At 43.9% G+C, this 13,648-nt stretch overlaps 1 protein-coding gene and 1 gene segment (V, D, J or C); both read left to right on the plus strand.

Annotated features, from left to right (window-relative positions):
* The first annotated feature begins 792 nt into the window (after window positions 1-792).
* LOC118590712 lies at window positions 793-11,159 on the plus strand. The gene is made up of 4 exons (XM_036198494.1): window positions 793-832; window positions 1,276-1,567; window positions 3,375-3,457; window positions 10,909-11,159. Exons 1-4 carry the CDS (start codon window positions 793-795, stop codon window positions 11,157-11,159), a joined length of 666 nt encoding a protein of 221 aa, XP_036054387.1.
* A 24-nt stretch (window positions 11,160-11,183) lies between these two features.
* Window positions 11,184-12,214, plus strand: LOC118590713. The segment is given in 3 exon segments: window positions 11,184-11,235; window positions 11,379-11,666; window positions 12,192-12,214. Coding segments are annotated over 3 exon segments (363 nt in total).
* Window positions 12,215-13,648: the final 1,434 nt, after the last annotated feature.

The raw sequence follows: 13,648 nt of genomic DNA on the forward strand, positions 1-13,648 counted from the left end.
GTATTTCCTTGGTTTATTGGAACTTGTCTTTCAGAAAACTTGGTATTGCAATAGACTGTAGTGCCCATTCTGTATATTTAAAACTGTGATGCTGTGTCCCCTCTCTCCTATTATTTTTACAAGAGGGGTCCCCTTTGGGGGTTCTTAGTCTCATTAATAAGTTTGTCTCATTTTCTCTCTGGTTCCATGAATGGCTCCATGACAAATATCCCAGCTACCTGGTAATGTGACCTCATTGGTCATCTGTTCATTTTCATCTGTTCTTTTTTTGAGGATGAGATTAGGGGTTCCTGTTTTTTCTTATTTGCATATTGGCCAATGAAGCATATATTTTATGGCATAGTAGGCTAGATAATGAAGATTTTGCTCCATGATATGATTGTCCATGAGTCTGTGAGTGTTGGACATCTAGAGTAGCTGACCTCCCTCTGGGGCTGTCTAGGACGGATGGGTAAAGAAGAGCATGAGTGAATCTCTGTTATGTACTTGCTTCATGATCCTCGAGTGGATTAGACCTCACCAAACATTTAGCATGAAACTCAAACTGCTGCCCTCAGAGACTGCCTTCCCCTTGAACTTCCTTTTGCTTTGAGGCTTTGAATTTTGAAGGGAAGTCTTTCTCCTAGCAGCTGCTGCCCTGCTATAGGCTGTTCTCTGGGGATCACAGCCAGGTGAGGGCAGCAAGAGTGTTATCTGGCAGTGGCTTCTGTGTTTCTCCCCTGGTTCCCATCCTAGTCTAAGCTCAGACTCAGCCAAAGAGCTGGAATCTGGGCCTGTGCTTACCATGAGAATATGAAGCAGATGGCAAAAGTGACTGTACTTCTGACCTTGGGTGAGTAATTTTTGGACTACAATAAGTGGGGACCTGGGCTTGAGAGTGCTGGACAGGGATCTTCAATGGTCAGGCAACTGTTCTTTATCCAAGATGTCTGGGAAAGCTTTGTGGTGTTATTTTGTGCTGGCAGTTACTCAACCTTTATGTGAAGCGTATGTTGGGGGTACTGAAGGTGTCTGGGGTTACCGATCACTTTACATCCATATTAGGGAGGGAGAACATAAACTGGTCCCACTGTACCTGTGATCTTGGCATCTCTTGAATAAGAGGAAAGGATAGTTTTGTCCTGAAACACAAACGGGAAGTAAATTGGGTGCATGTGTATGGTTGGCAGGAAGAGTAAGGGGTAGTTCCATCTGAGAAAGAGCCATGGGAACTGCATGGAGGCTTCTAATTATCTTGTTCCAGGATGAGAATGAGGGTTGTGTTTACTCCCACAGCCACATGGAGCCTTGCTAAGACCACCCAGCCCCTCTCCATGGACTCCTATGAAGAGCAAGAAGTGAATGTGTCCTGCAGCCACACAAACATCGCTACGAGCGAGAACATCTACTGGTACCGGCAGGTCCCCCATCAGGGACCACACTTTATAATTCAAGGATATAAGGTCCATGTGGCAAATGAAGTGGCGTCTCTGTTTATTTCTGCTGACCGGAAGTTCAGCACTCTGAGCCTGCCCCAGGTTTCCCTGAAAGACACTGCTGTGTACTACTGCATTGTGGCTGACACACAGTGAGGTAGCTGGATCTGCACCTGTGCAATATCCTGTGGCAGGGTGGAAGCCATAGTCTAGAGGGAAGCATAGACCCAGTGCTTTCCAAAGTGCCATGACATTTTCATTTTTAGAAGGTATAAGCATACGTTCTTATTGTTACCTAATTTTTTTCATGTCATTTAACTTTAAATAGGCATTTCAGTTAGATGGTGTAAAATTCAACAAGTAAGAGGGCAGGGGCTGGAGAAGTGGCTCAGTGGTTAAGAGCTCTTGTTGTTCTTGCAGAGGAGTTCAGTTTCTTGCCCAGCATCCACATGGTGGCTCACAGCCATCTGTAACTCTAGTTCCAGGGGATCCAATGCTCTTTTTCTAACCTCTGCAGGCACCAAGTGTGTGGGTTATATACAGCAAAGCCCTCATACACCTAAAATAAAGAAGTAAGAGACTGCAGTGCTGTTGCCCACAAGAGTCCTGACCACTTGTGGTCTCAGTGAGGTCATGTGCAGTGCTTAATGTTCTTCTCAGCTAACCCAGAAACTTTAGTTTTGGAGTGTAGATGTGAACACATGTGCACACACAGATATTACACGCTTGCTACGCAGACAGAAAATGTAAAATATATGCTTCAGTTTTTGAAAAGTGTAGCCTACCAGGTTGTTATTTATAATGACATAAACTTTGAATGTTTTTTTTTTTATGGCTCTGTTCAGTATGGCATCCCAAGTTTAGATCACTCTTCCTTCCCCTTCCTCCCTTACGCTGTTTGTTTCCTGACACTTTTGTAATTGCTGCATAAAGGAGAACAAGGATGATGGTAGAGCAGGGGATGGAGAGGGTTTAGTTTCTGATTAACATACAGATTTTTTTTTGTGTGACGATCTCTCACTGTGCCAAGCTGGGCCTGAACTTGCCATTTTCCTGCTCCAATTTTCTGAGTGCTTGGGTGAAAAGTGTTTGCTGACACATCTATAGATTATTTTGTAGTATGAAATCAGATTCTGGGTCATTGTTGTCTTGGCATCTTATTAGAGGTATTTCAGCTTTATCAAGACCATGAGGGTAGGGCTGCCGGTTTTGATAACAAGGAAAGCGTGTGATGGTGTTTTCTCTTCAGCCTAATGGGGCTAGACATTGGGTGGGAGGTGCTTCTGTCTCATCCCTCAGAATTTGATGGGGAAATATTATGAAAAGAAAAAAAATTACTTTAGAGTATTAGAGACCACAAACTCATCTTTTGTTAACATTTTCTTTCTCTTTTTAGTGTGTGTGTGTGTGTGTGTGTGTGTGTGTGTGTGTGTGTGTGTGTGTATGTTTCTCTGTATAGCTCTGGCTGTTCTGGAACCTGCTTTGTAGACCAAGCTGGCCTCAAATTCACAGAGATCTGCCTGCCCCTGCCTCCTAAGCACAGAGATTAAAGGCATGTGCCACCACTGCCTGGATTTGTTAACATTTTCCTAAGCAAGAGTGAGAAGTTTACAAAAGATTGAACAGAGCCTGGGGACTGAATGTCCAGGATACAGCCAGGCATCACAAACTTAGAACAGGACATGGGTTTAGGTTTTGTCACTGCTCTGAATATATTATAGGTGAACACACAATCTCAGGGGTGTGTGTGTGTGTGTGTGTGTGTGTGTGTGTGTGTGTGTGTGTGTTTTATAAAATGCTTACTAAAAACACAGGATAGGGCCTGGAGAGATGTCTCAGGGATTAAGAGTATTTGCTGCTGCAACACTTGGGAGAGTAGGCCCTGCAACTTGCCTTGGCCACACAATAGAACCAATCCTGTTGGCGGAGGTGTGAGTGAGCCAGCCCTGAAGTTGTAAGCATTGGAGAGCTGTCCCCATTACTCATTGGCATGGGTGGGGGAGAGATGACCCCCCCCCTCTGCCCATTAACATCTGAAGCAGGTGGGAGAGCTGGTCCTGTCCCTCATCTGCTGCAGCAGGGACAGTGGCCCTTATGCCATGCCTGGGCAACACAGTAGAGCCGGCCCTGAAGGTGTAGGTATGGGAGATCTGACCCTCAGGACATGAAAGCAGGAGAACCAGCCCTGCCCTTGCTCATCACTGCAAGGGGTGAACTCGCCCAGGCAATGCAGGAGAGTTCACCCTGAGAGCTGGTGGGCAGACAAACCTGCAAATACCCAAGCCCAGAACTAGAGTTATGAGTTGGCCCACCCCAGTACCCATCCAATCTGTGGTCTGCTGGAGCACATGAAGGGACTGGTTCTTCAGACCCAAAGCTGCAGGGTTTCCACAACATAGAGCTACAGCCGAATATCCAAGAGGAGTCCCAGTGAGGGGTCAGCATTGATAGTGTAGCAGAAACCAGAGGCCTGGAAGCAGACCTATGACTCTTTGCAGTGAACACTTGTAAGTAAAGATATATAGAGAAAATGGTTACTTCATGACTCACTGTGTCACACTACAGCTTCCATGATGAGATTCACCCCCTTTTCCTTTTTTCTCTTAAATTTTATTGGGTGTGTGTGTGGGGGGGGAGATGCAAGAGCAGAGGGTGTATATGCAGGGATGGGAAATGAATGGGATTGAGATGCATGATGTGAAAGACACAAAGAATAAATAAAAAGAAAGTTAAAAAAAGAGTACTTGCTGTTCTTCCAGAGGATCTGAGTTCAATTTCCAGAACCCACATGGTGGCCCACAACCACCTATAACTCCAGTCCCAGGGATTTGACACTCTTTTCTAGCCTCAGAAGGTCCTAGTCACATACATACATACATACATACACACATATATACACACAGATACACATGCATAGGTACACACATACATAGACACACACATATATGCACAGATATATACATAATAATACATATATGTATATATAATATATGAACATATGCAATCTATACTTAAAGGGAAAACACTCATTCACATAAAATAAAAATAAATAAAAAAATCAGAATATATGACTATTATTTCTTTTTTGTTTTTTATATAATTTTTTATTAAAACTGTTTTCTTTCCTTTTACATACCAACCTCTGTTCCCCCTCCCTCCTCTTCTTTCACTTCCCTGCACCTACCCCCATCCTACCCCCATCCTACCCCCATCCTACCCCCATCCTACCCCCATCCTACCCCCATCCCCTCCTCATAGAGGGTAAGGCCTCCCTTGGGTAGTCAACACAGACTGTTATACCATGTTAGGGACGGACTTAGCCCCTGTTCCCTACATCAAGGTTGAGTAAGGCATGGCACCATAGGGAATGGGCTCTAAAAAGCCAGTTCATGTACCCAGAATAAGTCCTGGTCCCATTGTCAGGGGACCCACAAACACATCAAGCCATGCAACTTTTGCCCACATTCAGAGGGCCTAGTTTGGTCCTATGCAGGCTCCCCAGATGTCAGTTCTGTAGTTGGAGAGCTTCTCTCCAGGTGCCACCAAGCCCTGTTAGTCCAACAACCCATTTGTAAAATAAACACACAGACATTTATATTATTTAAACTGCTTGGCCATTAGCTCAGGCCTACCATTGTCTAGCTCTTACTCTTATATTTAGCCCATTTCTATTAATCTATATGTTGCCACGTGGCTTGTGGTTTACCAGTACCTTATCTCTTTCTTCTCATGGCAGTGGCTGGTGGTGTCTCCCCGCTCCAGCCTTCCACCTCCCAGAATTCTCTTCTCTCTTGTCCCGCCTATACTTCCTGCCTGGTCACTGGCCAAACAGCATTTTATTTATACAGAGTGATATCCATAGCACTTCCCCTTTTCTTTTTTTTTTTTTTAAAAGGAAGATTTTAACTTTTACATAGTAAAATTACATATAACAAAATAATTATCAAGCAAGAATTACAGTTACAATATTAAAGAAGATATCCTATCTGTCTTATATTTGTGAGTCTAAGGTTTTATATCTAACTTATCTTTTATCATAATTGAGGAAATTATAACTATCTAGTATTCAACCACATCAAAGACCTCAGAAGGATATAATATTACCTGAGAACCAGGAGAAGGATGCAAGCAACTTTCAGGAGTCTTGTAGGGTAGACAGAGACAGCTGGCAACCTGAACAGTCACCTAATGTTCCTTTGTAAAGTTGGGGCATTTGTCTTCAGCCCACAGGGCTAGAGTCTCTTGGTCACTTTTTCAGTGTCCTGTAGAATGTCTGGCAGTTTCCTCTGTGAAACAGGAACCTGAAGGACCATTTTGTCAAGCACAGTTCAGTGGTCATCTTTCTATGGGTCCTGCATGTCCAGTTGATCAAGCAGTCCAGGTAACAAGAGTTTCTTGCCCAAATGGCTATTTTTGCCAAGGTGAAGATATACTCCATATGAAGTGTCTTCAATGCCCATCCTCCTCTCTGAAGTAAATCAGTGCTGCCAGGAGCAGACATGTCTCACTGTCCAGAAAGTCTAAATTTTAAAAATAGTTTAAATGCTATATTCTGTAGGTCTTTGAAGTATTTGAAGATTACCTATCTATCTGAAATATCTCTGTGTATACCTAGAAGACTTAACTAACATGGCTACAAGTATGATTATCATAGATGACTAATTATTAATCTATTTTTAATTATCCATTACAATTTTAAATGAGCTGTACAAACATAATACCTTAAACAAGAGTAGAAATATACACACAGTATAACAAAATTAGTCAATAGACTAAAATCTATACCAATGTAAAACATTTTAAACAAGTTGTTGTTCTTTAGAAGTAAGTTCCTTGCCCCCCCCCCCCCCCCCCCCCGCTGGATCAGGCCCTCTGGATAAGTGAGATAATTGAATAGCTTGAACTGTTTGGGAGGCACCCAGGCAGTGGGACCCGGACCTGTCCTTAGTGCATGAGCTGGCTGTTTGGAACCTTGGGCTTACACAGGGACACTTTGCTCAGCCTGGAAGGAGGGGACTGGACCTGCCTGGACTGAATCCACCAGGTTTAAATGAATCCCCACGGGAGTCTTGGCCCTGGAGGAGATGGGAATGGAGGGGAGTGGAAGGGAGGAAGGTGGGGCTGGGGGCAGGAGCAGGGAGGACAGGGGAACCCATGGCTGATGTGTAAAATTAAAACACCAATATAAACAAAAGTAAGTTCCTTAATCTACACTTTCATCCTATTATATCTATATCATATCCCCTTTTCTTCTTTAGAAAGAGATCACATTTATAATTAACCTATTTTAAATAAAAATATTGTTTTTTTTCTGTCCCACACAAGAGGGCTCTTCTGATTTGGGACACAAAAATCTCTTAACCTTTTCTTTTAGCAATATGTCTGGGTTTAGAGAAGGAGTGAGCCAATTCCATCTCCAAAGCCAGCTTGATAATTTTGGGAAATTGGGCATAGTTTTTCTTACTACTTCCTGCTGGAGGGGGGCGCTGTATCTTATGGGGACACAAAGAAAATTTTAGGATTATGGAGTACTCCATGAGGGTAAACCTCTGAGCCAGTTGTCTTGAAACCATTCTGGATGTTGGATCATCTGGGCCATTATGTCATTGGAGACCTTTCAGGTGGTCTTGGCTGATCAAACCTGATGTATCTTAATCTGGAACAAATCTGTGGAAACAAAAGCAGAGCCTCTTTTCCAAAGCAACATATCCTTATATCCAAATTTTGAAGTCAAGGTGTCTTTAAAATTTACAGATTTGTTTAACTCAACAGCTTTTACAATCAAATCTTTTTCTGCAGTTAAAAATCCCAAAGACAACATATTTGTTGTGTAATATACATGTTTATAAGACTGAAATGCTGCTGTGGCTGCTGGCTCTGCCCACCTCAGCTTTCCAAAGTGGTGGTGGTACAGTTTACTGCCAGCTCTGGGTCTGGAGCCATGTGTACCATCAACTATCAGAAGCAGTTCTATTAAAGTAGTGCATAGCCCAGAAACCTTTTTTTTTTTTTTTTTTTTTTTTTTTTTTTTTTTTTTTTAACTAGCAAAGGCTAAATCCACCATGCAGCAGAGTAAAGTACCGCTTGTAGATTCCTCATTCCCGCCACACTGCAGGTCAGATGCACATGCCAGGGACCCGCCATAGTAGCTCAAACTGGCAGGCTGCTGCTAACTTGAGAGAGACAACTAGGAAGCTGTATTTAGCTCCGTTTTAGAATCTTTTTTCTCTGGTTTTAGGTGGAAACTCTAGCCAATGCGTAGGGCACCATTTGTGGTTGGAGAGCTTCTCTCCAGGTGCCACCAAGCCCTGTTAGTCCAACAACCCATTTGTAAAATAAACACACAGACATTTATATTATTTAAACTGCGTGGCCATTAGCTCAGGCCTACCATTGTCTAGCTCTTACTCTTATATTTAGCCCATTTCTATTAATCTATACTTTGCCACGCGGCTCATGGCTTACCAGAGTCCATGAGCTCCCATTAGCTTGGGTCAGCTATTTCTGTGTTTTTTCCCATCATGATTCTGACCCCCCTTGTTCTTATAATCCTTCCTCCCTCTCTTCAACTGAACTCCAAGATCTTGGCCAAATGCTTGGCTGTGTGTCTCTGCATCTACTTCCATCATTCACAGGATGTAGGTTCTATGATGTAGGTCTAGAGTAGACACTAATCTGAATGCAGGGGAAGGGTAGTTCAAGGACCCTGTCCACCATTGCTGTCAGTTTTAGCTGGGGACAATCTTGTGAGTTTCTGGGGTTTTCCCTAGCTGCAGCCTTATCCCCATCCCCTTAATGGTACACTTTGTGAAGATATCTTTCATTGTTCTCTGCTATGGATATTGCTCTGTGTAAATAAAGTTCTGATTGTCCAGTGGCCAGGCAGGAAGTATAGGCGGGACAAGAGAGAAGAGAATTCTGGGAAGTAGAAGGCTGGGAGAGACATTGCCAGCCGCCGCCATGAAAAGCAACGTGTAAAGACACTGGTAAGCCACAAGCCATGTGGCAAAGTATAGACTAACAGAAACGGGTTAATTTAAGATAGAAGAAGTAGATAACAAGAAGCCTGCCACAGCCATACAGTTTCTAAACAATGTAAGTTTCTGTGTGCTTTCTTGGTTGGGTCTGAGCGACTGTGGGACTGGTGAGTAAGAGAGATTTGTCCTGACTGGGCCAGGCAGGAAAACTCAAACTACAAATGGCGCCCAACGTGTTTGCAAGAGTTTCCACGGCCATACAGTTTGTAAGTCATATAAATCTCTGTGTGCTTCCTTGGTTGGGTCTGAGCGACTGTGGGACTGGCAGGTAAGAGAGATTTGTCCTGACTGGGCCAGGCAGGAAAACTCCATCTACAGTTCTCCCTCCCTGTCTCTCCGCCATGTTCCCACCTCCCATCTCTCCCATGCACCCACACTTCTATTCCCCCCTCTCAGATTACCCAGGAGATCTTAACTCTTTCCTCTTCCAAGGGTGATCCATATGTGTTCCTCTTAGTGTCCTCCTCTTCATCTAGCTTCTCTGCGGTTGTGGATTGTAGCCTGGTTATCCTTTGCTTTTCGTCTAAAATTCACTTATAAGTGATTATCTTTCTGGGTCTGGGTTACCTCACTTAGGATGATTTTTTTCTAGTTCCATCCATTTGCCTACAAATGTGGTGGCATTGTGTTCCCCACAATATTGTGCACCCTAATAAATTTATCTGGGGTCAGAGAACAGAACAGCCAGTAGACAGATACAGAGGCTAGAAAATCACACCTTTAATCCTAGCATTCCAGAGGCAGAAATACGTCTGGATCTCTGTGAGTTCAAGGCCCCATTGGAAACAGCCAGGCATGGTGACACATGCCTTTAATCCCAGGGAGTGATGACAGAAAGCAGAAAGTTATATAAGACGTGAAGACCAGGAACTAGAAGCTTTTAGCTGGTTAAGCTTTTAGGCTTCTAGCAGCAGTTCAGCTGAGATTCATTTGGATATAAGGACACAGAGGCTTCTAGTCTAAGGAAACAAGATCAGCTGAGGAATTGGCAAGATGAGGTGGCTGTGGCTTGTTCTGCTTCTCTGATCTTCCAGCATTCACCCCAATACCTGGCTTCAGGTTTGATTTCATTAATAAAACCTGTTAAGAATTCATGCTACATACAAATTTCATGATGACTTTTTTTTTTAAACTTCTGCATAACACTCCATTGTGTAAATGTACCACATTTGATGGGCATCTAGGTTGTTTCCAGGTTCTGGCTATTATAAATAATGCTGCTATGAACATGGTTGAGCAAATGTTGTTGAATGTATTCTTGTACCGGCATCTACCCATATCTTCCTTCAAATTGGTGCAAATGGTGTCTGTGTCTCAGGGAGACACTCTTGGTCCAGTCGTCACTGGCAGTGTTTGTGTCTCAGGAAGGTGCTGGGGTCCCCAGTGGATAGGTAGGATTGGGGACAGAGTGGGGCTTGTAGATTGCAGGGTCCAATAGGGGGTTGTGATGGGAACACCTGCCCTCAGGATTCTTGCCTGCTGGCCTGCAACTGGGCATGCAATGGGTGGGGGTATGGGGGCACAGGTTGTGTCTCTGGGCCTAGTCTAGAGGCTGAGGATCAGCTAGGAGAACAATGACTCACCTCTTGATTCAGTCAGATCTGGCAGAGTCTGTGTCTCAAGGAATAGCTCTGGTCTCAGGGGATGGGTGGGTTTGGGGGGTGGAGTGGGGCTTACAGGTTATAGGGTCTGATGGGGGGTGGTGGCAGTCAGGCCTGCCTACAGGAGTCCTGCCTGCTGGTCTTCAACTGGGGCTGCAATATGAACTTGATTTCTTATACAATCCGTGACCACTTGCTGAGGGATGGCACTACACATAGGGAGCTGGACTCTCCCACATCGATAAATGCCCCAAACATTTGCTGACATGCCAGTGTGACAGATTCTCAATTGAAGTTACCTCTTCTCAAATGACCCTGGCTTGTGTCAAGTTGATAAACAAATTAAATAGCACAGTGACTTAGCCACATTTATTAAAGGACCATCCACAACACTGCCTAGTTCCTGGGATTGGGAAAATACCAGAAATTGAAGGCGCAACATCCACAATATCATAAATATGATATATTTTGTGACTCTCTGTCGCCCTAATCCAATATCTGTGCTTAAATTCTTCCCATAGGTGTAGTTTTTCCTCTGTGAGAGCTGAATCAAGATGGCCTACCCAGCTGGTTGCTATTGTTATCAATTTTAAAAATGGAAGAAGGAGGAGGAAGAAGAACTTTGCTTTTATTTGCTTAGTGGACTGGATGGTTCTCTGATTTCAAACAGACTAATCTCGTTGCTCAATAAGCATCACTTAAAACTTACTTAAATTTTACTCTTAGCTTACTTAAGGGAACTCAGCAGTGTGCAGAGAACATGCAATGCAATTCTGTACTCTCTCTTTTCACTATATTTGTTTTCTGTTACACAATGCCAGTTTTAATATTGGACACCCTTGCAACTTACTTCAGTGACCTGCTATTTAGTGTGTCAGAATATCCTGGAGATACAGGATCAAAGAGGATTGGAGCCGCTGGTGCAGCTGGTAGGACTGTCCACCAGGGGGCAGAGCATCTCTGTTGCTGCAAACTTAGAAACTTTTCATTTAACTTCTGAAAGAGCAGCTGCAGTCAGCAGCCTTCTGTGCAGACAACTGAAGAAGCTGCAGTGCAGTGGAGGACAGAGGAGCAGAGCTGATCACAGAAGCATCTCGCCTGACTGAAGGCCACCGTCCCCAGGGACAGCCATGAAGACACTGCCTGGACCTTTTGTCCTGTGCTTGTGGCTGCAGCTGAACTGTGAGAGGTTTTGGGAAACAAGGCATTTGGCAATGTTCATTTTCAGTCTGAGGGGCGGACTGGTTCCTCCAGATTGAGTGAAATCACTGTGGGAAGAAAAGCAAAGTCTGAGGAACGGTGGCCTGACGTTTCCTTTTGCACAGGTGTGAGCAGAGGAGAGCAGCTGGAGCAGCAGCCTTTTCTCCTGAGTGTCCAGGAGGGAGACAGCGCTGTCATCAACTGCACCTACACAGACAGTTCCACTTCTTACTTCTTGTGGTACAAACAAGAGCCTGGAGTGGGTCTCCAGTTCCTTATAAGTGTTCTTTCAAGTGTGGACAGAAAAGAAGAACAAGGATTGATTGTCCTACTGAAGAAGAAGGACAAACATCTCTCCCTGAACATCACAGCTGCCCATCCTGAGGACTCAGCCACGTACTTCTGTGCAGCAAGTGCACAGTGCACCCCAGGCATCTGCTGCCTGTACATAAAACTAAGACCAGGGCTGGAGAAAAACTTTACATTTTTTTTTTTGAAATAGAAGATTTTTCTTTTATTTTTGACGATTGCTTGTATGTATATGATGTATCTTAATTATATCCATTCCATGCCCCCATATTTGCTCCCCTCAATGCCTGACACATCTTCCTCCTATCTTCATGTCTTCTCCTTCTGTTTGCTTACCTCCTGAGTCCAGTCAATGCTGTCTGCTGGAACAGGACTGATGTTGACTTGGTCTTGTGCAGGGGCCCATAAATTCAGTGATTTCATGGGTGCTCTGGGCATATCACGTCCAGAAGACAGCATTTTGTAGCACTTCTCCCTATCCTCCGGCCTTTACACTCTTTCTGCTCCTAATTCTTAGATGTTCCTTGAGCCTTGAGGTCAGCAGTTGATATAGATGTCCCATTTAGGGATGAGAACTCTCAATACTTTGACCAGTTAATGGTATCTGTGTTGATTTCTGTCTATTGCAGAAGGTGCTTTCATCAAGGCTTAGAGCAGCACTAATCTATGGATATACAGAAATATTTAGAAGGCAGTTTGACATGCCCACTTAGTTAAAAATAGTAGATTATCCACCTGTTATGATCTATGACCTCCTGAGACATGGCTTTGACCAGGTTTACAATAGTAGGCAGGAACTCTCTGCTGTGAAACAAGTCTCAAATCTAGTTGGAAAGTTGGTGGTTACCCCACAGTCTTTGAGAGTCCTGCCTCTGGGACCTAGGCCCTGGGACACAGCCAGTCCCCAGGAACCTCCACCCAACTCTGCCCCAGTTGTTGGCCAGCAGGGAAAACTCCTGAGGCCTGGTTCCTCCACCAAAACCCCTCATTGGACCCTGCAATCTACATGACCCATGCCCTACCCCAATACTCATCTGCCTGAGACCCCAGTAACTTCCTGAGACAAGGAATCTGCCAGCTCCCATTGGACCAAGAGTGGCTTTCTGAGACACAGTCTTCATGCCACTCTTGTATCATGGACACATTTTTTTTTTTTTCTTGCCAAGTTGAGACTGTAACATTCAAGGTTTACAGTTGGTGATTCTACAGATAACTTTTCTCCCCCAGCAGCCTTCACAGCCAGCAGGAAGGAAGTTATCAAGTCAGCTTGATTTCTTTTTGTCCTGCCACCAAAGTGTGTTGTGTCTTCAGCAATTTTATCTCACTATGTAAATATGGTCGGTGTGATGGTTAGGTTTTTTTTTTTTTTGTCACCTTTACAAACTGTAGTGATCTGGGAAGAGGTAGCCACGATTCAGATAATGCTTCTACCAGATTATCCCATGGGCAAGTTTGTGGTGGCATTTTCTTGATTAATGACTGACTGATTTCAGAGGTCCTGGCCCACTGTGGTTGGTATCAATTCTGGGAAGGTGGTCCTGGCTTGTATAAAAAGCAATCCAAGTGATCCATAGAGAGTAAGATATTAAGCAACATTCCTACAGGGCTTCTAATAGAGTTCCTGCCTCCACATTCCCATCGTGAGTTTCTGTTCTGAAACTTAAGATGAAACAAACCTTTTTCTCCCAAAGTTGTCTTTGGTCATGCTGTTTTTTATAGCAATAGAAAGCAAACTAACACAGTGGACAACTAAGAGAAATGGTAACAGCCTAGACTCTTGTGAGGGGACTCCTAGTCCTTATTTGACCAGTAACTTCAAGGAGGTATCTATTATCTAGTACTGAGATTTTCATTTAATAGCTCATGTCTTCTGAGATGCAGCATTGTCCACTTGTGTAGGGTATTTCATTCAAACCCCCTATTTAAAAAATGTATGTTCTTCATTTAGTGTTTTGGCTTGAAAGATAAATGTCCCCATGGGCTCATGTATTTGAACACTTCATCCCTAGTTGTGGTGCTGTTTGGGGAGGCAATGGAACTTTAGGAGGGAGAGCCTTGCCGGAGCAAGTGCGTGACTGGGGGAGAT

Source organism: Onychomys torridus, chromosome 9 (genome assembly GCF_903995425.1).
Source record: "Onychomys torridus chromosome 9, mOncTor1.1, whole genome shotgun sequence".
NCBI classification, from domain to species: domain Eukaryota; kingdom Metazoa; phylum Chordata; class Mammalia; order Rodentia; family Cricetidae; genus Onychomys; species Onychomys torridus.